Source organism: Choloepus didactylus, chromosome 10, assembly GCF_015220235.1.
Source record: "Choloepus didactylus isolate mChoDid1 chromosome 10, mChoDid1.pri, whole genome shotgun sequence".
Taxonomy (NCBI): domain Eukaryota; kingdom Metazoa; phylum Chordata; class Mammalia; order Pilosa; family Megalonychidae; genus Choloepus; species Choloepus didactylus.
This window is the reverse complement of record NC_051316.1, coordinates 48,396,127-48,420,041: the sequence shown is the minus strand read 5'-3', so window position 1 is coordinate 48,420,041 and position 23,915 is coordinate 48,396,127. Positions and strand designations below refer to the sequence as shown.

The window sequence follows — 23,915 nt, the reverse complement described above, 5'->3', positions numbered from 1 at the left end:
AATAAAGACAAGCCATCCACACCTGGAATTGACTTGACTCTTCTCTGTAAGGATGAAGATCTTTTGTAGTCAGCTAAAAACTTGAATAAGTCCTCATCACTAAGGCGATCTCCCTCCTGCCAAGAGAAAAATCAGTATTAGTGTGGACATACCATTGATTCCTGGATTAGGGACCAACTATTTCTTGGAGGCTTTTTATCTTTAAGTTTTTTCCTAACATGCCTTTCTTAGAAATTAGAATTGCAGGACACTCTAAAATCATTTAATTCCACCTCCTGTCAAATATTCCTTCTCTACCACTCCTGACATTGTCACTCAGCCTCCCACTGATCCTTCTGGTGATGGGGCTTTTATTACATTCTAAGGAAGCTGCTTGACCATTAGAAATCTAGACCCAAAGCATCTCCCCTGTAATTTCAACCCACTGTTGCTTGTTTTACTCTCTGGAGCAACACAGAATAAATTCACTTCCTTCTTCTAAGATTTGAGGATGGCAAAAGCACCTTTCCACCTTTGTCGTATTCTCATTTTCTTCACACTTGCCTTGAATAAGAAGGCAAATCATAAATGCTACCCTCTGGGTACTAACATATAATGGGGATTCTGTCAAAGGACCCATACATGATCTCCAAGCCTCACAACAACCTGGTAAGGTAGGTAGGTACACCTTATTCCTGAGTACAGATGAGAAAGCTCAAGCTCAGTCAAGTATCTTACCTCCCAAGGAAAAACAACTGGGAATGGGTGTGCCAGAACAGAAGCTCCATTGATCCTATGCTATTGCCATTATGTGAAATGTGCACAGACCCCTCAGCATCCCCTCTGCATTTCAGTTTATTAACAACCCCCCTTGAAATGGCCCATGAAGATTGCTCAGCTATGGGAAATCTTCCAGAACAGAGTCAAACCAAATCTGAGTTTTGTGTTTTTTTTTAAACACAGTGTAAATGTTTATTGGGCTAACCATGAATGCCATCTGGGATGATCACCATCTCTGAGCAAGTAGGCAACCCTGGAAAGCTTGCATGTGGACAGTGGGGAGAAGAACAGTCAGGTCAGGAATTGACCAAGTCAGTACAAATAGGATAATTTATAATATAAAATAGCTAACATTCCTGGAGCACTTGCTCTGTGCCAGCACTCAGAAGAGAGCTGTACAAACATCGGGTACAGCCACCAGTGCACGTACTATCATCCTGCTTTGCAGATAATGAAAATAAGGTCTGGTGAGGTTAAGTAACTTGCTCCAAGCCTCAGCCCTCTCCTTTCATGCCTACATATACATCTCTTAGGGCTCCAGCACCCATGCCAATATGGCAGCAAACCCAGACACAACTGTAACATGGAGAGATACCTGCTTGAAAAAGCTGTTAATGGCCATGGTGGTGGTTTTGAAGTTGGATCCAACCCCATTTTCCTCCAAGGAGAGGGCTCTTTCAGAAAGTCTTCTAGACTGGGACAGAGTCCTCCGCTCACCCACAGAGTTTCTCCCTTAAAGGAAAAACAATTATGATTCCAAAATAGGCCTTTCTATTGAGTACATAAGCAGATATTAGATTTACCAAACATGACTTTACCATATATGTTTAAAATCACTAAACATTCTGAACATGGCCATCCTTGTTTATGTGGAAATTTCCCTTTCCCCCTACTAGCCTGTACCTTTCCAGTCCTCCTGTTGGAGTCCTTAATGCTCTCCCCCTGCACGGGCATGTATCCAATCCTACTCTGACCAGAGCAGAAAGGCTATGAGCAGCCACAGCCCCTCCTGCAAGGAGATGGGGGTAGACCAGATGCCACCCAGCAGGGGTTATGAACAGCAGTCCAAATGCAGCCTGCAGATCTGCTTTATTTAGTAAGCACAGTGTTTACTTTTGCTTTATTTTTACACTTGAATTCCATTGGGAGAGGCATGTACTCAAATGCCCCTGAAGGCATTTGGGATCCTGACCCAAACATGCTAGGGTTAGCCTGTGTACATCCTGAGTCCCAGCTATCCTCTGCTCTCACTGTGTGGACCAGACAGCGGAACTGAGTTTCTGTCCTGGCTGACCTGCCTAATGGGGATTAGAACCCTGAATTACACCCAAACCTGGGCTAGACCCTGACACCCTGCTTGTTTCTTATTCTCTTTGGGGATTTGGTGAGGATCTTTTTGCTTTTATACTTTAAAACTCAGGGTTCTGTTGAGAATGATCAAATTGCTCGGAATTCCAGTATTGCCAACCCCTGTCCTTTAGTATCTTCTTATCCTTGATTCTTGCTCTGATGGTGAATTGGAGCCTCTTATTACCACTGCCCACCTAAACTTGTCCTACTGCCGCCATATAATGCACTGTGTCTTCTGGTTGGCTCTTAAGAATCAGCCCCTATAGTCAGGTTAATCTATCCTTGACCTTCCACCCTCCCTGCCTGTTACTGAGGTCCCAGCGTGTCCAGTGCTTCAACCTATCTAATTTACCGTGCCCTCTAAGCATAACCCTTTCAAATAAGGTTATCTGGGTTGACATAGAAGTTGGCATAAAAAAAACAAAAACAAAAACTGTGGTGTGAAGATCAGGGTGCAATAAAGTGGGGTTTGTTATTGACAAATAAATAACACAGGAATTCAGATTGGTAATTATGCAAAATAAGTTCAGAATAGCAGCAACAAAACAAAATATCTTTTCTGTCACTTCCCTACTCAATGCAACTTTCAGAAGTCACAGAACTAAGGAATGCATGAGAAATGGGAACACAGACTTAAATACTTGCTGGATACCAAGACCTTTAGGAAAAGAGCTACTACACCACAGGTGGTGGTGGTGGGGTCTAACCGAAAACTCTGTAACCTTCTTGATCAGCTCACATCCAAGCTGTTTAGGAAATTAGTGATTCAGATTAAGGATGTGGTGATGATAAAGGGAAAGACAATAAATAAATTGTGGGAGTAGCTAGACAATCTTTTGGCATCTATTCTTTTTATTGCCCTTGGCAAAATAAACTTAAAGGGTTGGGAAACTATGCTGAGAAACCTGAGTTTTGTTTTTTGAAGCCCTAGTGACAGATGGCTTCTTTTAGATTTAGGCCATGGTGCCTTTTTTTTAACACACTATAAATGGATACTACATTTTCTTGTTATTTTGAAGAATTTTTTGAGAAGGGGTGGCTACTGAAAATTAATCTTTTAAAGTGTCAAATGATCCAGAAAATTCCATCCAAAAAACCCTACTATAAAAGATAACATTTAAATTTCACAAATGTTCACGAAAATTGTTCCGGGAATCGCTGTCTAATTATGCATATGTATTTCAACCATAATAGCGTTTCATCCTATTTATCTCCTTCTTCCTTCTCATCCCCCCATAACCCATTGCTCCCCAAGTGCCCAGTAATAAGCAGCTGACCTCAGAGTTGCTACAGTGGGGAACCTTCCACCTCCCACAGCAGGTGAAAATCTTACCAACCACGGCCTCCACGTCGGTTACCTCCCTTTCGAGGGTGGAGACGTTGAAGAAGCTTGCTAAGCTTATGGGGGCCCAGGCAAAGGGCATCCGGTATTTCCCCAAACGCTGGCAGAAGGACTCAGCTTGAGCTTTTAGTTTTTCAACCTTTTCTTTACTCTGGAGGAAAATGGAAAGAAACAATCAGAAACAAATAGCATAGCATTGGCACCAAGTCAACTGCCTCTGACATAGCCATCTCCAAAATCTGTACTCTAGTGATCAAAAAGAGGAAAAACACAGAAAAATGACTCGACATGGAGCAGAGGTCTAACTGATGAGGAAATAAAGATTAAAAATAGGAGAGGTTTAAAGAGAGGCTACCTTCAATCAGTAAACTATACCTCAGAATGAAAATATGTCCAATGCTTGTTATACCAGCTAACCAAAGACTGCTCCTTTTAGGGGTTAGCTACATGACTTGGATTCACATGAGGGAATCTTGGGCTAAAAACAATTTTGTATATCATCTACCAAGCTCCCAAGCTAACCTGTTTTTCAAAAGTAGGCTTGGAAAACTCCAAAATGATATATAAACTTTCCTAACAACTTCCTTTTTTAGGTTGACAACACTTCCAAGATGTTCTTTCTAAATTCAGAAAAAAAGGCAAATTATAAAAGCAATAAATGTCTTGAGTTCAGTAACTCATCTGAAATTTATGAGTCTGTAGCAGGATGCCGATTCGGTTAAGTCTTATCCCAGAAAGGTTGTACTTTTAAAATCCTCTCAGAAGCCTTTGCAAATTGGTGCTGACGAGAGATGTTCTTCTCATAGGCCCAGAGCCTATACTGTGCTAATGAATTTACAGTGTATAGTAGTCACCTCCAATTCCCAGTTACCCGTACCAGATAGCATGGTTAACTGGGCTCTTGAGGAAGGCCAGTAGAGCTCTGGTACTGTCTGTTTAGTTTCGTGGGTCTCTGTGGCTCTCCCTACCAGCTGGATGAGAGCCACAGAAGCAAGCAACAGGATATGGCTTTGCCCTAGTCTAGTTTCTTAATTATACACTGGTATAATGTGTAATTGGTGTATTTCATCATTAGTGATTGCTGCATGCATATCATCATAAATGGGTTCAATATTTTATTTCTTATAAAATTTATCATACCAGTTTCTCTTCCTTCTTTTGTTTGAATACAACTTGTCAGTGTCTTATCTGGGGAACATAATATGGACTATATTCCATTAACTATTTTGTGGAAGAATTTTGAAAAAAATCTGCTTATTCTAATATGTCACCATTTAACAACACTCAAAATATCATACCTTTCCACCATCACTTTCTTTGATAACCATGTAGGGTTCTGCACAGTCTCCAATCTCTCCCTGCTGAAGGACTTTTTCAATCTATCAATAAAAATAATATTAAAATAAAGTTCATGAATTGTATCCATATAATAGAATCTATGCAACAATCAAAATGATACTTTATGACAATATTTAATAACATGGGAAAATGTCTATGGCAAGTTTTTGATTAAAAAATAGTTTGAAAATTATTATCCAGTTTTGTAAAAAAAAAGAAATCATAAAGGCATACTAAAGGATGATAGAAGATACATAGCAAATGTTAATGGTAGTTATCTTTGTATGGTGGATTATATGTGATTTTTATTTTCTTCATACTCCTTATGTATATTTTATATTTTTAAACAATAAATATGTGTTATATCTACAATAAAAATGCAATAAAAGTTATTTTATGAAACAAAGCACATGAGACATACGTAGGAAGTAAAGAGCTCATTTTCTTTATTATTGCTTTCAGTGTAAAAAAGAGATATGGTCTCTCTAAAAGTCAGGTTAGGGACTAAAACCTTGCACAAAAGGAACAAATGAGCAGAATAAATTGTCTGTAATGGTCTCCCTTACATTTCCTATTAGGGCTGCTTCTCTCTGTTTAACAGGTCTGTAAGGAAACTCAAAAGTATTGGGATGGTGCCTCGTCCCACTTTACTAATAGACTGGTTATATGAATGGATGCTACTGTCAAGGGCCTTCTTCCAATTTGCTTCAGATAAAGGATCTGCCTAGCCAATTGCCAAAATGTTTGGGCTCCATGTTTAGGAGAAAGAAACAGAAAATGAAATTTCTGAATCCTCTTGCTCAAAGAAAATTTAATTTAACTTAGGTATGGAAGAGAAAACAGGTGGATTTAGCCCCCTTGGCCTATGTCATTAGTTGAGATGGCCCTTGAAGAAGAAATTTGGGTCAATATATTCCAAAAGGTAAGGGCTATTAATTAGACATAATGCATTTAAGGGAGAAAAATTTGGAGTACGATGGAAAGATGTTTAATGGAGTTTCAAAGGAAGCAGCAGGGGGCTGCTCAATGGACATCCATTTCAGGGAGAATCCCAAGTAGGAAGTCTCTTTGCTCACAAAAGACATTTAAAACACTCTCCCATTGCCATCACATGAAGAGAAAGCTGATTCCCCTGAGAGATGCACCAGGTTGATAAAACAGACACTTGACACTTAAGCTAGGGACTGACAGGTACTCCTGTTAGCCAGCAAGCATCCCCTCACTCATTCATTCACAATGAATGGTAGCTGCTGGGGAGAAAAGGCAGTGAACATGATGGATATGGTCTCTATTTTCTTGAAGCTCAAAGTCAAGGGGCTTGTAGAGCAAACTGGAAGGAAGCCCGTTTTTCCATGATGTCAATGGATAAAATGTGGACTTTAAAATTAACTTTGAACAGAGACTGCAAACTTTGAAGTTAGACCCTGAAGCAAGGGATAGGGATGGCATGGCTTGGTCCTCAGGTGGTGTACAGTGAAGAATCTACAGGAGAGGGGTCCCCAGAATCTGGAAGCAAGAGAATCCAGAGTGATTAGACCAGAAGATACAATTCCCATCAGTGCTGGATGAGTAACTTCAGGAGCTGCAGGCTGCTAAAGGAGCCCAGTGGTGTCCTTCATGGTTTATGTGTAAAGTGTAGTGTTTATTGAAAAGCAGAAGTCCTCATAATCAATGAAGGTAGAGGAGAGGCATATACTAGAATCACCTGAGAAGAACTTTTAAGATTAAGATGCTACTCTCTTCCCAATTCAGGAGGGATGGTTTGATGCCTGGCATGTCTATTTTTTAAACAGTTTTTTAAAAGTTTCAGATTCACTCCCATTCTCACTCTCCCTTCTTCAATTAAGAAGCAAATCCTTTTATCTACTTCACAAAATGCTGAATTAATCCCTTAACCCTGAAATAGCCCCTTAGAGCAATATTATATGTAATATCTGAATGAGATGACTCTTCCTAAAATACTCTTAAGATCCTGGTATTCAGCTTTGGAACTGAAAGAAGACTTCGTTATAGAATGGCATTGCCTGGATATGCTAAATATTACATTACTACTTACTATATTTTAGGGGGAAAGAAGCAAAAATTAAAAAAAAATCAAAGCAAACCAGGGACTGTCTTGCTGTGTTGATTTCAAATTTTGTTAACCATATCCGGACACTTTAGAATATGTTCATTATTGCCAAAATTAAATCTGAAAAATTTGGAACATGTTCAGTAATTAATAGGAACCAATAGATAACCTCTGATATTTCACAGACTACCATGGATTATCCAAAATAAAGTCACCCACTGAGAAGCAGAGTTTGAAATAAATTTGGCTTCACAGAGAGCTAGTGCAACTTCTTTGGTTTCCCAAGCTGAGAGAGAATTTGGAATGTGATTACAACATTGCTATAGTGGATCTTAAGCTAATTTCATCCTATTTCCTGTATGTCTACATAATATTGCAATGAAAAGAATATGCATTAAAGATGAAAACAATAGATGAGTCTTTTTATCAGTAGAATTTTAACTATACTTTTCAAAAGTGTAAATAAGTTCTCTGCAAGCTACAGTAGCCTCTCAGGATCTTTGTAAAATGATTTAAAGGCAGCTGATTAGCAGAGTGGAAAGATCTGCCACCTTAGTGACTTTCAAGTCACCTGACCTGAGGATCTGTATGCTACTATCCATGGGATCGTCGGGGAAACTGATGAGATTATGTACATAAAACATTGTGTTAAGTATAAAATGTCCCAAAAATGGAAGGCTGGGTATTCACGGCATGAAAACTCCTGGAAATTTAATTTGTATTTTACTTTTGGTGTAAAGAGTCCATGAGACATTTGTTCTTGTTAACTTCTAACCAGTCATTTTGTTGGGTAGAGAGAGGCTCCACTTTTCTTAAATCAGCAACAACTACAGTCTAGAATTAAAGTCCTCCTTATAATTGCCCCATAGATTTTGACCCTCACTAGATATACTCATTGTTTGAAAGGGTCATAAAAAGGGAGAGTGAAACTTCAAAGATCACAGTCCACATCTCAAATGGTCAAAGCCTGGAACCTGGGAACATTTAACTATGGATCTCTGGGAAAATGTGGTTAGTAGGTATGCTGGTTTGAATGTATTATGTCCCCCCAAAACCGCCATTATCTTTGATGTAATCTTGTGTGGGCAGACCTATCAGTGTTAATTAGATTGTAATTCTTTGAGTGTTTCCATGGAGATGTGCCCCACCCAACTGTGGGTGATGACTGATGAGATAATTTCCATGGAGGTGTGGCCCCACACATTCAGTGTGGGCCTTGATTACTGGAGCACTATATAAGCTCAGACAGAAGGAGCCAGCTTGCTATAGCCAAGAGGGACACTTTGAAGAAAGCACAGGAGCTGCAGATGAGAGACAGTTTGAAAAAGGCCGTTGAAAGCAGATTCTTCCTCCAGAGAAGCTGAGAGAGAACAAATATCCCAACAGCAACTGAGAGTGACATTTTTGAGGAACTGCAGCCTAGAGAGGAAGGTCCTGGGAGAAAGCCATTTTGAAACCAGAACTTTGGAGCAGATGCCAGCCACGTGCCTTCCCAGCTAACAGAGGTTTTCCGGACACCATTGGCCATCCTCCAGTGAAGGTACCCGATTGCTGATGTGTTACCTTGGACACTTTATGGCCTTAAGACTGTAACTGTGTAACCAAATAAACCCCCTTTTATAAAAGCCAATCCATCTCTGGTGTTTTGCATTCTGGCAGCTTTAGCAAACTAGAACAGTATGGAACTCCAGAAAGGATTTTGATCCTTTCTCCACAGCATCCTCCCAGAGCTGGATGGCTAAGGGTATCTTCCTTGATAAGAAAAAGACACCTATGATGTATGAGGTTTTATTCTGTACTCACAACTCCCCTTTTGAAGTCGATGTTACTATCCCTGTTTTACAGATGAGGAAACTAAGTGTCAGGGACTTAGTTACTCCAAATCACAAAGCTACTAATGTGCAAAGCCAGGATTCAAGCCTCAAACTGGATGACTTCAAAACCCATAGCCTTTCTGGTGTCCAACACAGAATTTGCTTGTATTGGAGAAAAAGAGGGAAGTTGAGAAGGAAACAAAGTGGATCTCACAGAAGATTAGTAGATATGTTCTGACATCTTTTTCACCCCAAACGTGCACTGGAAGCCACAGTGTGCACAAATCCAGTTATGCTTAACTACCTTGACTACCAGGTAGATGTCTGAGGATGGATAGGTGACCGAGAACACTGCAGATCTGGCCTGACTCGAGAGGGCCATAGAGGGGGTGTGAGCTCGCAGAAATCCTTTGAACTGGTCAGAATTCAGGTCACAGTGAAAATTTTCTGAGATCTGTAAACAAGCAGCAAAATGAAGAATAAGTTATACTCATTATTTTTATGGTCTAAACATGTTAAAAAAAGAGTGAAAAAACAGAGATATTTCACCTGAGGAATAAACATAATTGCTGACATGGTTCATGCTTAGCTGCCACCGAAAAATCTGATATTTTGTCACAATTTTTAGATATTTTGGAGGCACTTGTGAGATATTCCTGGAAACATTTACAACTTTATTAACCTGCCAGTCTTTCCTAAGTACCAGTGATGCGTTAGGTACTGCACTAAAAAAGAGCGGATACCGCTTTTGTCCTCAATTAATTTATAATCAAGAATGAGGGAAAAGACAAATACATAAATAACCACAGTAAAAGCAAAACAAGTGATCACACCCTTACAAAAGGGCATTTTGGAAGTTTGAAAGGAGATCATTTCTAGCTGGGCGATCAGGAAAGCTTTTCATGGAGGAGGCAGGTGAGACTGGGCTTGGAAGAAGATTCTGGTTGGCAGAGGGGAGGGTAAGGGTGCACCAGGGAGAGGACGCATCACGGACAGAAACCTCAGAGCCTGGAAACCGGGAGTGGGTTTAGTTAACAGTGAGTAGTCCAGTTCAACTCTGCACAGCCCACAGAGGAAAAAGAGAGAGATGAGGGCTCATACTGAAGAACAGCTGGCAGGCATGCTAAAGTGTTTGTTCTTAATCCTGCAGGCAGTGAGGATCCATTAATGATTTTAAGGAAGAGCATGACCTGCTCGACATCTTGGCTCACCAGTGTAGCATAATGCAAGAGCCACTATATATTTGGATTTTATCTTATGGAAAAGACACCTTCCTGGACACAAAGCCTGCTCTCTCCTTCCTCACCTGTGGGGAACTGAGTCTTCCATGTTGCCTGAGGCATATTTGGGGTGGTGGCTTAGAACGCTGAGCCGCAGGCCTGCATAGAATGCCATGCAGGCCCACCCTGTAAAGATGTGTGTCTTGTGACTACCATTGTCTTAAACCTAGATTGTATGCACCTGATGTAAATACAACTGATGTAAACATAGGTATCTGGTGGGCTCTCCCCCACCTGAGCACCTTTAGCATATACACCTGATCTTCTGAAATAAATAGCTGGAGCAAGGCTGCATTGTCGTCCACTTAGCACGAGATGCAAGTGGGCCCCCTGCTCCCTTAATTCTTAGCTTTGTGTCCGTGTCTCATTCCTGCGTCACCCTGTCAGCAATACTCACCCATAGTTTTGGCCGAGAAGTGGCTGCTCAGGCAGAAACTACATATGAAAGTTCATTTGCTTTCAAATCTGATGTTTTTGCCGCATAGAAGTGAGATTTAAAAACGTGAATCCAAAGAATCATGAGTGGTAAGTGTGCCTCAGAGGTGGGTTGTTCTTTGCTTCAAGGTTAGGGTGGCTTACCTTTTTCCTTTCTTTAATATCGTAGAGGGCAATGCTGGCAAACAGAGGCTCAATTTCAATCTCAAACCTGTCAGAGTAAGAAACAAAATCTATATGGTTTTAACTTAGTTAATTTTGAATTTTCTCCAAGTGCCTGGATATATAAACTGGTTACAAATGTAAATAGTTTTCAGAAATGTTTGCATAACTCCATGCATATGGGAATCACATTAGGATATTAATGGAGCAATATGGGAGATTCGTGGAAAATTCCTATCATTTGAGACCATGGTGGATTGTACATTCTTCCAAAAAGATGCTGGGTGATGCCACTGCAAGAGCGAGTTGCCTGAATGGACCTTTGGTCTGGTCCTGCATAGCACTTCTTATCATTTGTCACAGGTAAGGGACTTTACATTTTACTGCTAGGACAATAGCAATAAATTATTCTATTCTAAGGGATGGGACTTTTCAGATAGTAAAACAATAAAAGTTCAGTTGCTTTTCCTTGGATTTGTAGTTGGACAGCCACTGACAGATTGGACACAACATGGGTGAATGTCTGGCCCTTCCTAACTTCATTGCCAGGGGAGAGGGTGCACTGAGGTGGGGGCAGAGGGTTGACTACTTCTCATAAATGCTCAAGTGCATGGACCCTCTGATGGCTAGAAAGAGGAACCCTCTTATTGGCCCGAATTGCTGAGTCGCCTTGAGATGGTGGGCTGGAAGCAAACGCATACCCAAAGCATAATCCTGCCACATGGTATATGAAGCTCATGGAACACAGATGTGCCCCTTCAGGAGTTTCTCAATTTAACAACATGTGACTTTGGACACCACCAGCTGAGAGCACCAGTAAAGAGGCCCAGATCACCCTTACCCCAGAAGTCACTCAAAGAAGGCCAAATTTAGTTTCAAAGCATGTGTGAGAGGATGACCTCATCAATGCATAGCTTTGTTTCAAAAGAGGACTTTGGTGAAGAATATTTGAGCAGAGTGTAAGTATAGGCAAAAGGGGCAGTTGGCCAAATAGCTCTTTTGGAAATGAGGCTGTTTGGAGCAATGGCAGACTCACAGGGTGCTGGGTCAGACAGAGTTGGGTTCGGTTCCCTTTCCCACTACTTGCTAATTCTGGGATCCTAATCAGGTTACTTACCTTTCCCAGTTTCATTTCCTCATGACCTTCCCTTTTCCCAGGGTTATTGAAAGGGTCCAGTAAGATAACATGTGTGAATGTACTTTAAAAACAATGCCAGGGATTTCTATGATTATTCTTTCCATTGTTCAGTAATAGCAGATAAATTGGGGGCTTTAACTAATTTACACAACTACCTGGGATGGTCAACCTGTATTTAATTGTGTGTTCCCTGGTATACAGAAGTCTGAATATTGCTGTGATAATCTTAGGTTAGAACTGAGTGTCAGGTTCTCAGTGGTTCAGAGAAAAAGAGAAATAACATTTATTAACTACTTGCAAATGTGCTGTGATAATGTGCTTTATACACAACAACTCCTCTACTCTTCACAACAATAGTGTAATGTAGATATCATCCCCACTTTACAGACAAGGTAACTGAGGTTGGAGAGATTAACTTGCTAATGACCCAAATGTTAGGTAGTGGCAAGGTCTTGTTTTTCTGATCAAAGAACCTGAGTATTTTTCTACTAGCATTGATCCAAGTGTAGTCCCCAGAAACTAGCATTTTGAAGCAACGGAGGAGTTTGTCAAAATGTATTTTTCTTGGTCCCACTTGGAAACTACTGAACCAGAACCTTTGGGGGGAGATTGTGGTTGGCAGTCTCCCCAAACCTGCATTTCAAACAGGCTTCCTGGGTAAATTTTATGCATACTAAAGTTTCACTACCAAGAAGACTCCTACAAGCAGAGATTGCTTTGCATAAGATGGTACTAAATTTTAAATTAGAAGACTTCCCCTACTTAAAATACACACACACAACCCACAAATATTTTGTTGCCATCTTTTTTCTTGCTGCTAAACACATTTGTAGAACTGACACCAAGCCTAATTCTTTCTGTATCCTTGAGGCTTTAAATATTTTTCAAAAGCAAAACAGAGAGAGTTATAAGTTTCAATAGCTTTTACAAAATTCCCTCACTGATAAAGTCTGTAGTATTACAATTAGAATTCTGCATATAAAGGTCAATAGAGAAATGTGTCTTTAACAATAACATTAAATTTTTACTATTCATATTTTAACATTCTAGGTTTACTTTAAGATTGTGTTTCTTTCTTTTACCCAGTTTACTTAAAATAGTTACACCTAAGCACCACATCTCTGGTCCATCTCCCCTCTTGCAGTTCATGTTAGTACGTAGACTAATTAAGACACTTGAGCAGGCCAAAAACACCAGGCAACACCTCAATTCTACTTTGGCTATTGGGAAAAAAAAATCACTAGAAACTATACTTGACAATTTCCATTAATAGAAATTCAAATGACTCAATTTGCTTTCTTACTAACACATGTTCATCAAAATGGACCATGTTTCCCCACCTGTGAGAACAGCTGCCTTTTCTTTATTGGAAAGGTTTAGGATGCCTGCGAAAAGCATCATAGGGGAGAATCCCTCCAATACCCAATGGCAGTGTTAGTCACTGCATCCAAAAGTGGCCTGGTTGTATATCCTGTGGGGGTGGGGTGAGTGCCTCAGACAATAGTGGAGACTTCCGGGACAATGCAGAAGGGAACGGCCACTTCCATCTGGGCCTGCTCCTGGAGGCTCCCACATGCTCAGCTCCACTTCTGGGTCAGCTCCAAAGGGCTAGAGTCTGCCTTGCTGTACCCATTACTACATTCAGAGCTGGCTTTATAGGCTGCTCATTCCTGGGTGCATGACAAAAGGCCCTGACTCCCCCACTGGTAGAACTGGCTAGGGGAAGGGGGTTCTATCACCTAGAGAACCCCTACACCTGTGTAAGCAGTGGGTCTTGAGGTCCTGAGGCAGAAGAACTGGGAGAGGCTATGTAATAGAATCGCAGAAGGTTATGGCCAGGAGGGACTTTGAGACCCTCGGGTCTTGCAACACCATTCACATATGAGAAGCCCAAAGATGTTCCCAAGTTTGGAAACACAGCCTTGTATCCAGAATCTAGATGCACTAACTGCAAATCAGGTGCTACTCAAGGGGTCCATGAATTGACTTCAAGAGAGGGATGACCCTCCTAATAAGGCGTGCAATAGTGTTATGCATCTGTACTTTCACCTAGGTAAAGCATTTACAACTTTAATAGTTTCAAAAGGGTCTGTGCTTCAAAGAAGTTTAAGAAATAATTCTCTAAAGTTGCAGTCTGCAAAAAGGAAGGTAAGTGTACAATTACTCCAGGGTGCATGCAAGACATGCCATTGGACTGCAGGAAGAAAATACTGTAACTTATGTAAGTAGAAAGTTCAAAAATTCTAGTTTTGTGTGTTTTATAATGTAGATCCTTTAAAATTCAAGTAAAAAATTAATGCACATATAGAGGGGCTTGTGACTTTTATTCTTATAAGAGTACACAATCCAAATGGTTGACCCACAAGATGAATCCAGACTGCAGTCATGCTTTGTTTGAATCATATATTGTTTGAAAAAGAAACAAGAATATATTTAATAAATCTGAAAATTATGCAGAAAAATCCTTCTACCTTCTCTTGAAAAAATCAGATGATCGATAAGAGTAGGCAGTGGGTACCCCCTCAGATACTTTGCTACAGTTCCACCACTGCCTGTTGTCCACCAGCACTGAGGCTGGACTTCAGTTGCATTTATCAGTCTGCTTTCACTAGTAGTCTTTGGAGAACTGGTAAATGTTTAACAAATGAGCCTCTGGGGGGGAGAGCTCTAATTTGTAACATTTTCTGATTTCCATGGTGTAAATACTTCCACATTGGCCAATTTCAAGCTATCAAGGTGACTGCGCTGGACATGGAGTTGGGAAGAGATGTGAGAAAGAGTTCTCATGAGTTAGCACAAGTGGGCTCCAGCATAGTACTAGCTTTCATTATTATTTTTCTTAATATAGGATGGCCATTTCACTCACTCACCTTGTATGCGTAGCCTCATTTGCCTTCTTTGTTGTGTTTGCCTTCCCTATTGTAATGGAATGACTATCAAAGGCTTGGTGGGAGTTGAAGCCAGGTATACCCACTCTAAACTCTACTCTCTCCATCACCCCACAGTTTGTCGTGTAACCTCTTGGGAACTCTCCTCCCACCCCACCCCATGGAAAATCTGATGATAAAGACATGGTTTGCGTCTAAATGGCAAGACGAATCTCAATGCAGTGAGTGGCCTGGTTACCCGTACTTACTTCAGGGTCAGCAACTTGACCAATATTCTGTTGCCCAGATGTTCCTTTGGACATTCTGGTACTGGTCGAATTTCCACAGCGTCCTCCTATAATTAATCACATTGTAAAGAAATCATTAGTGAATTTCCACAAGGGGCGGCTGTCCAGTTGGAGTCAACTAGGGGAAGAGAACGCTGCTCCACTGCTCAAATCAGTTTGCATTTGCTTCTTTTCTAATAGAAGAATAACACTCTGACTTTTGTAAGAGTTTATCTAACCCCCAACCTTCAAAGTCAGCATTTACAGCAACCCTGTCTTTCAGAAAACAAGGATTTAAGACAAAGAAACTGAGGAGGAAGGAAGGAAACATGAACATGGATATGGCTTAGTAACATCCACCAGATGACGCTGCAAAATCTTATGCCTTTGTTGTTTTTGTTTTTTTGCCCACTCTAAGTACATATTCAGAATATTTCTCCTGCCAGGCTGCTTTAGCAATAAATATGTGAGTTTCAGATTTGAGATCTGAATCAGAATAGCTGACTTAAGGATGTAAGCCATCAACCATATAAAACAGTCTCTCCATTCACTGTTTTTTAAAATTAAATAAATGGTAGCAATTTGGGGCTGAATTTATAGGTTCTATACAGTTGTGCCCAACTAGAACTAGCTGAAATCCTAAGCCAGGAAAGACTAGTAATGACAAATTAAGAGATATACCTACCTATTTTACCACAGAGAGACTAAAGACTTAAGAGAAATATCAAGTCCCCATTATGAATTTTAACATTTAAATCTTAATGATGATTACATCTTAAATATATTCAACTATGCAAAGATAAACAGTGCAAATCCTTGAACCATTAATCCCCACTCTTGCATAGGACCATCCAAACACTGGTGAGTTGTCTGTGGCTCTCAAGGTTCCAAAGAATAGGATCATGTCTAATTTTATTTACCTGAGCTATAAGTGATGGGGATTTCTCACCAAACAACACAGAGCAACCATAATATTTCTACAAGTAGCAGTAAAGCCACCTTCTTGGCAGGTCTGTGCCCAGTTTGATGGAATAGTTGAAGCGGTGTGAAGGTGTGTCCTACTGCACTAACCTAGCCTCCCCTTCGGGGCCCGTTCCTTGTGTTTACTAGTCACCACCTTGTCCTCTTGCCAAGTTTGTTTCAGAGGAGGCACTGTTCTGATGCCTACAGCCAGCTGAATTCCCTCAGAACAAGCAGAAACTTTTAGGGTGATCAGAACATCTGAAGAAGAGGTCCTCCCTGATAGGAAAACAACTTCAAGGTAAAGATGCTCATGGGTTTCTAAGACCCCCCCCCACCTTGGTCTGGAGTTGAGCCTTTAAAATCCTTTTTAAAAAGAATTTTCACTTGGAAAATTTTAAACATATACAAAAGTAGAGAGAATAATGTAATGAACCACCATCTACTTATCACTTAGCATCAACAATTTCAACTTACGGGCAACGTCGTTTCATCTATACTCCCATCAGCTACCTCCTATACCCTACCTAAATCAGGTATTATTCCAAGACATCATATAATTTCATCTGTAAATATTTCAGTACTTCTCTCTGAAAGATAAGGATTCAAAAAAACATAACTAGATACCATAATTACTCCTAAGATTAACAGTAATTTTTATTGTTACCCAATATCTAGTCGGTTTCAATTTTTTTTCATGTTTAATTTGTTGAATCAGGATCCAAACAAGTTCTACACATTTCAATTGAAGGATGTGTCTCCTAAGTCTCCCCTAATCTCTATGAACTTCTTGAGCTTTTACAGTTATCCCAGATGGGAACTAATTCCCAAAGAAGCAAAAAGAGGAAATGTAAGCTTCAGTGGATGCCTATTGTTTTTGTCTTCCTGGGATCCTTCCCCCCATTTCTGATAAAACCTTCCCCTCTCTCTTTGGAGAGCTGCTTTTTTCTACTCCGTGTGGTTGAGGGTAGAGAACTTCTTAACAGAACCCAAACTCTATGTTTATGTCTATATATCTACCTACTCACTATGGAGTAAAAATAGATAGATAGATAGGTAGACAGATAGATAGATAGACAGATGATAAAGTGAGGAACAGACAGGGAGAGGGAGAGAGAGAAAAATAGAAAGATAGTGTGGGAGAGATGATGTTCTTCTATCTACACACTCAGTGGATCCTGAGGCCAACTTCACATCTGCCTGTCTGTGATTTTGTTTTGTGAGCCAATACACCCCTCTCTTTGGGGGCTTAATTTGGCTTTCAATTGAGTTCTGCAGAGTCCTGATTAATACAAACTCTTATATGATTACAAGAGCACTGGCATCTTTTCTACAGATCAGCACGTAGGATGCCTTTTGTAGAATCAAAGTGAACCAAGGAAAGAACTCACGTTGTAGAATTTTGGTGGTTGAGTTCTTCTTTTGCCTCTCCTGTATACATAATTTGGATATAGTAGTTCACCTCTCCTCTAACTTTACGTATCAGGAAATAAAGTATGATAATATAAAGTAATCCCATTTAGGCCAGAAATTTACCTTTCTTCCATATGACTTTCTTTGGAGAAAGTACAAATTAATAGTGCAACTTCAATTTATCTGAGAACAGTTTCAAAATATTATAGAGCTGGTAGAGGAGGCTTGGGCAAGTTAGACATAACAATTTACAAATAACTGGCACACTAATTACAAAACATTCCTTTCTACTCATTAAAGCAGGCCCAGTTAGCATCTCTCCTAGATTATAATTTTCAATCCCAATTGAGTTTCCGTATTGTTTCAAAACCCATAAAACAAAGTTCTTTCAAAACAATCTATGACTCATTCTTTTAGTCCATTCAGACTGGACATCCTCCCATTTAATCCCATGAGGGAGACTCTGATGAGCTGAGTTCTCACTGAAAGTACTTTTGCCCATTGAAGTTGTCTTTCTCCTGGTGTTCCCTTTGGGTCCCTTCACTGCATGCTAGCAACTTAATCATGGAATCCAGTGAGGGAGAAACGCAAGGAAAGTTCACATCAGTCAGATTTAATATTTGTTGACCAATATGGTAAAAGGTTTTTAAGTTCTGGATGGAAATGGAAAAGCTATGAGATAAGATGTGATTTTTATGTCATTTTTGGATTTTAACAACGTGTGCAAATATGTCATCTGTAAACTAAACAAGCAAACATTAGGGTCCCCATACTATAATCTAATTTAGCCGTTGAAAGTTGAACAAATTGTTTAATTGCTCTGACTTTTCTAATGTGAAGAATGAAGATGATAATATTGTCCACATTATTTATACTTACTTATTTGCACTCTGGCTCATTCAGAAGAGGATTTGAGGGCACTGATAAAACTGCAAACCACAGACTAGAGATCCCAAATATCTCTGCACTGGGAGGTGGGCTGTGATCATTTTAGCCTGGGATGTTTTCAAAGTAGGTGTCTCCTGTTGCTCATAGAGACCATTAGAAAAAATCTTAACAAAGCACTAAAAGAAAATCAAGGCTTAAGTAACATGTGTCTTTGTGTCTTAATGGATTTGTCGCAAAACACACCCCCAAATAACTGAAAACCCTTGAAATGTTTTGAGAATAAAATCAGATAATATCAGTGAAAGCGTTTTGTAAAGTGCTATAAAAGTCCAAGTTATTATTATTGGGATCCCACTTGTATGATGATCAATTATGGGCTCCTATTAAATAAGCTTGCCTTAGTGAAGAAGAGAAAAAAAATAGTTCCAGAAATCATACAATGAAGCCCTTTGACATTATGGACTGCTATAGGTAATTAACAATTTTTTCTTCCCAACTCTTTGTTTTCACTAAAATTCTCCAGCATGGAGACAGATGCACCCACCTCGTCCACCGATGGGTAAAGGGCAAAGAGCTCGGCCTGCCGGTTGGTCCTCCGGGCTTCCTCGTTCTGCTTCTCAAAGTCCTCGGCACTAACGTGCTGCAGGAGGTTTTCCAGCCGCTGATCCGGCTGCTGGCTGCGGAGGTCAAAGCCATAGGCAGTGAGGGGGCGTTGCCCGGAGACACCACACAGCACGTTTATGTGGCGGGGGCCTGTCTGTGAGAGAAGACACATCTTCATGAGATAGTGGATACAAAATGAGGACTAAAGAACTAGAATGTCCCAAGACTGCTCAACTTGGAACCACAGAATCTTAGGCTTCAAAGAGTTTTCTGAACAGATGGGAGGTTTGATAAACACGACCTATCAACTCCCTGGTATGATCATCCTAAAATTTAATGTCTCCTTCCCACTTATTGAATATAGATAAGCCAGTCCTTAAGGAAAGGGTTGAAAACAGCACCATATTCCGTATTCGTTTTTGGCTTGCTCTGGTAGCCAAGTCTCTTATGCACCATGCTCATAGGCACTCTCCTGCTTGGTTGTCCACGCTCAACCAGAAGGACAGAGCGAGAAGAACGTGTCGTGAACTGGAGGCTGGGCTGGGGCATAAGAGACTTCCTCCTAATCTCAACTCCAGAACTTGGTTTTCTAAACTGCAAAATAAGATTATCTTTGAGGAGCCTTCCAAATGAAACTCTACATAAACTCCAGAGCTGAATATTATGTTTCCCAAGACTGAGAGGTGGAGTGGGGAGCACTTTTCCACAGGACTTTAGTAACAGTTACAGGAACAAGAAAGGGAAGGGAAGGGAAGGAAAAGGAGAAAGAAAGAGAAAGAAAGGGAGAAAACAAAAAAGGAAGAAGGAAAGAAGGAAAGGAAGAAAGAAAGAAGGAAGGAGGAGAAGGAAAAAGGAAAAGCATTTGCTGTTCGAGTAGTGTCCCCTTTTAGTTGCAAAGTGTTTAGAAAAAACTTTCACAAATAGGTCACAAAGTAGATGCCTTATTCCTTTAGGAATGTCGTAGTAATTGGGAACAGCTTGCCTAAACAAAGACTCAGCCAAGAATAAATAACCATACTCAATAAGTTATAGGAATAGAGATGGATCTGTAAAATTTATAGCAGAATGTTAATCTCAAAGTTCTACAAAATGGAAATGCTACATTTCTATATAGCTATAGCTACAGCTATAGCTATATACCACAAAAAAATGTGACATGTAGCTGCCTCATAATAATGCCATTCTACTAGATAATATATTTGATCTAAATAGAATGTAATAGTTGCTATTAATACTTTATTAATAATTTTGTTCATCTTAGAATTTATAAGAACTTGAGGGAAAAGAATTGCATTTCCCAAGTTTCTTTAAAATGATGCTAAGCTATATATATGTCAAAAGTCCTAAAAATGCTCACATCCTTTAATTCAGATGTTTCACTTCTAAGAATTTGTCCTGTGGTTTTAACTGAAAGGTGTGCAAGGATGGCAGGACAAGAGCATCTTTGAAATGCTGTATGTTATAGCAAATAAAAGAAACAACCTTCATGCCCTCAAAAGAGAAAGTTTTAAGAGGTTTTGGAATTTTCATACAATGGAATGTTATGCAGCCATTAAAAAAAAAAAAACACATGTACTCATTGAAAGACAAAGGTGATCACAGTATATTGTTATATAAAGACAATATTATGTATAACATGATCTAATTTTTATGAAATGAATGTACACTGTGGAGTAGTAGCATGTATGCATTTAGCTTCTGTAAATTCGGGCATCTGGCTTTACCATTCCACCCAATAAGAAGGTGTATGAGAATGAGAGTGACATGGAAGATGTTGCTGGAGTTCTCTCCATTAGCCTCATGGTCTGAGTCAGCATGACTAGTTTTTAAAAACACAATTTTTGTATAACTTGGCCCTTAAACCTAGCCAATGACTTAACTGTATGCTGGAGAAAGGGTGCTTTATGTGTGTGCTGGTCATTTATCCACTGTCTCCCAGGTATAAATCCACCCTTTTATACTTTGCCTTGTGATGTCGGGGCTGGATCTCAGCAAACTACATTTCTGCTTTGCTTGCTGCTCCGTGTGGGTTTTGCCAATAGCGGGTGCAAGGAGGAGACTGGCTGGCTGGAGGAGGCCTCCTTCCTCTTGGCTTGCAGTTCCTCCTTGCCCTGGTAGTGGCCATTGGTTCTAACCTTAAGCTTCTTTTGGAACTTCCAGAACCACCCTCATTTCACTCCCTTGGAGGTACCAGCAGCAGCCCAGAAATTTCTCCTCCCAGGGGGTCTGAGTCCAGACTCCACGAGGTCTTTCCTCTGAGCTACCGAGATAAGACCACTAGTGGGGCAGCAACCCTTCCTCAGAGACTTGAGTTCCAGCTCTTTGTGGCCTCTCTTCCGAGCTTCTAGGCTCTGTTGACTCCAACCTCTTCCCCTGGACCCATGGTTCTTAAAGTGTGGCCCTGGGACCAGCAGGAACTAGTTTGAGATGCAAATTATTAGGCTCCATCCCAGTCCTAATGAATCAGGATCTCTGGAGGTGGGCTCAGCAATCTGTGTTTGATTGAACCCAGGGGCTTCTGGTACAGCTGAAGTGTGAGAACCACTTCCCTGGGTGCCACCCTACACTGGAGCTGCTTCCTGCAGTAACAATTTCTGTATGGCCTCAATTGTACCTTTTGGTTCTTTCAGCCTTGTAACACCAGTTTAACCAATTCCCTGTGTAAAATTCCCTGTGTGTAAATTTGTGTGTGACTGATACACAGAACAATTTAGTGGTCACCACGAAAGGTGAAAATTGAATTTAGTCAAAATTACCAATTAAAAAAATCCCTTAAATCTCTACAGTGTACAGACATCCCATCCCTCGGTAAGCCTACCTCACCCAGCACTGCAATTGGTGGCTGCTTCTGTGGAGTTCAGGTTGAGAAGTTGGTTTGACTGGAGGGGCCATGTTGTTTGAAAAATAGGTACTACTTTAAAACCTTCTAACCGTATTCAGTGTGGCAAGATGCTGGTATAAAGGGCACCTGAAAGCTGAAAATGGTCTCCTCTCTTCTCTTCAATTCACTCACTGACTGGCCTGTGTGTGGGGTTGGGGTCGGGCACAATACACCTCACTATTTAAATTACACACACTCTGTCTCTCTCATTCTCTCCTCTCCTCGCCTCCATGTTATACTATTGATTTTATATTCTATCGGGCTAGTATTTCCAATAGCAGAAAGAAACCGTATTTGTTTAGAAGATGTCCTGTGCAAACTTGGACAAATTTCTTCCTGCCTGCTTTATTTTTCTCATCTATAAAATGGGTAGGGTGGACTAGCACCCTGGCTTTTAAACTGTATTCACTCTGTAACATAATAATAATAATAACAACAGAAACAACAGTAGCCAACATTAATTGGGCACTAACTGCATCGATCTAAATGCTTTATGCATATTAACTCATTTAATACTCAAAACAACCTCATGCGTTAGCATTACCGTTGGTTTCCAATGGGAGGAAACGGAAGCAGAGAGTTTAATCATCTTGGGTTAAACTGAGCTTACAGCGTTAGTTTGTAGTAGACTCACAAAAAGACCCTGTGCAGACTGGCCTCTTACCCATTCTGCAGCCTGCTCAGGTCCACCGCCAGACAGGCAGGAATTGACACAGGACTGGGCCCGATGTGCAACCACCTCCCACTAACCAGAGGCCCTCAACTTTTATCTCCTTTATTTATTGAGCTTCTGCGCTTTCGCTTGAACTGTGATTTCTGTAGCTACAAACAAGTCTGAAAAAGTTTCACTGACTCAGATGGTACAGTTCCTCCTACTCTAACATTCCCCGTGCCCAACCTTTATTCCAGTGAGAAACAAATCTGCAGCACGCTCAGGGCAGGGCAGCACAGTAACCGGGTAACCGTGTTTGTTGATAGCAAATACCTGAGAACTGGGTTCACTGCACTCCAAGGTTTCTGACTCAAAAGTCTGTTTCTGAAGCGTCTTGTGAAAATCGTTTCGGGATCCAGACTTCTTGAAGCCGCAAGTGTCCGAACTTCCTTGGTTTCTTTTATTATTATTATTTTCAATTTGTAAAGAGAGAAAGAAAAAAATGCAAAACCATTAGATTAAAAATAAAAGTAATGGCTTGGGTTTAGACATGGTGCTGAAAGATCTTGCAAAGAGAGGACCAGTTGTAATTCATCACATCTAATTATGCCCCATGCCTAATACAAGGCACTGTTGTAATGAGATACAAACTAGCCTCCTGGTTGGCTTCTTATCAAAGGCAGGAACGGATGGGAAAATGCCCCTTCAGAGGTGCGGTCATTTCAGCTGTGGGGCATTTGGCTCCAAGCTGCAGCTAAACTATGATCCTAGTGTAAGAGGCCACAATAAAATCTAGCAATGTGCAGAAGCAGCAAATATAGCTCATTTGAAGATAAAAATAGAGGGAAACATTTAATCTTCACATCAATGTTCTTAATAATGAACAAAAAATGAGGGGCATGGTTAAGAAAAAAATAGAAATAAATGATTTATCCGCCAAGAATCTTTGCTAACATTCTTGATTAATTACACCCGATGAACTCCAGTAAAAGTTGTGTTTTAAAAATGTGCAACTATGAAGAGGGTTTTAAATATAATATCTAGCACTGTCACTGTAGAAAAATTAGACTATCATGAAAAAGGCAACATACATAGGAGTCAAATCATAACTCAGAAACCAAAATAGGTATTCCCCGTTTTTATGACTCAAAAGCTTCCTGGAAAACATGCAATAAAGCCAAATGCAGAAACGCACACCCATTTCGTTTGATTTCTCCCACAATTAAAAAAACCATTCAATACCATGAATTGGTAAAGGGACATGAACTGAGGTTTAGGAGTTACTGGGCAGATCAGATAAAGCAGGGGATGTAGGAGAGCTAGCAATGATCCAAACAGAGATCATTTTTACATGACTCTTTGGGGGGTGTAGGGCTATAAACAGAGGCACACACAGAATAAGTGTTTGATAAATTTTAGTTGAATTAATTAAAAGAAAAAATTGAGATGTCCCAGTGTTACCAGTAAAGAGAACAATACAATCTCCCTGGATTTCCTTGTGCTCTGAAGACAAGCAATTGGCTCTAAGCAAAAGGAGACAAGAAACAGCCTAGAAGCGAGGCAAGATCAGCTTGGTGACTAGCTCAAGCCTTCAGGTTTACTGTGAAATGGCCATCCTTAACTTCTGCTCGCCATTTGAATTGCCCTAACCCAATCCTGTACTGCTGGGGCTGAG

At 40.4% G+C, this 23,915-nt stretch overlaps 1 protein-coding gene across 1 annotated transcript in view; it reads right to left on the bottom strand.

Annotated features, from left to right (window-relative positions):
- Positions 1 to 23,915, bottom strand: part of DOCK8 (dedicator of cytokinesis 8) — a 216,974-nt gene that overhangs the window by 105,387 nt on the left and 87,672 nt on the right. The window contains 9 exon segments of the mRNA XM_037851154.1: positions 23 to 116; positions 1,355 to 1,491; positions 3,443 to 3,602; positions 4,750 to 4,830; positions 8,979 to 9,128; positions 10,534 to 10,600; positions 14,826 to 14,911; positions 18,649 to 18,861; positions 22,574 to 22,697. Of these exon segments, the coding sequence (XP_037707082.1) occupies positions 23 to 116; positions 1,355 to 1,491; positions 3,443 to 3,602; positions 4,750 to 4,830; positions 8,979 to 9,128; positions 10,534 to 10,600; positions 14,826 to 14,911; positions 18,649 to 18,861; positions 22,574 to 22,697 (1,112 nt within the window).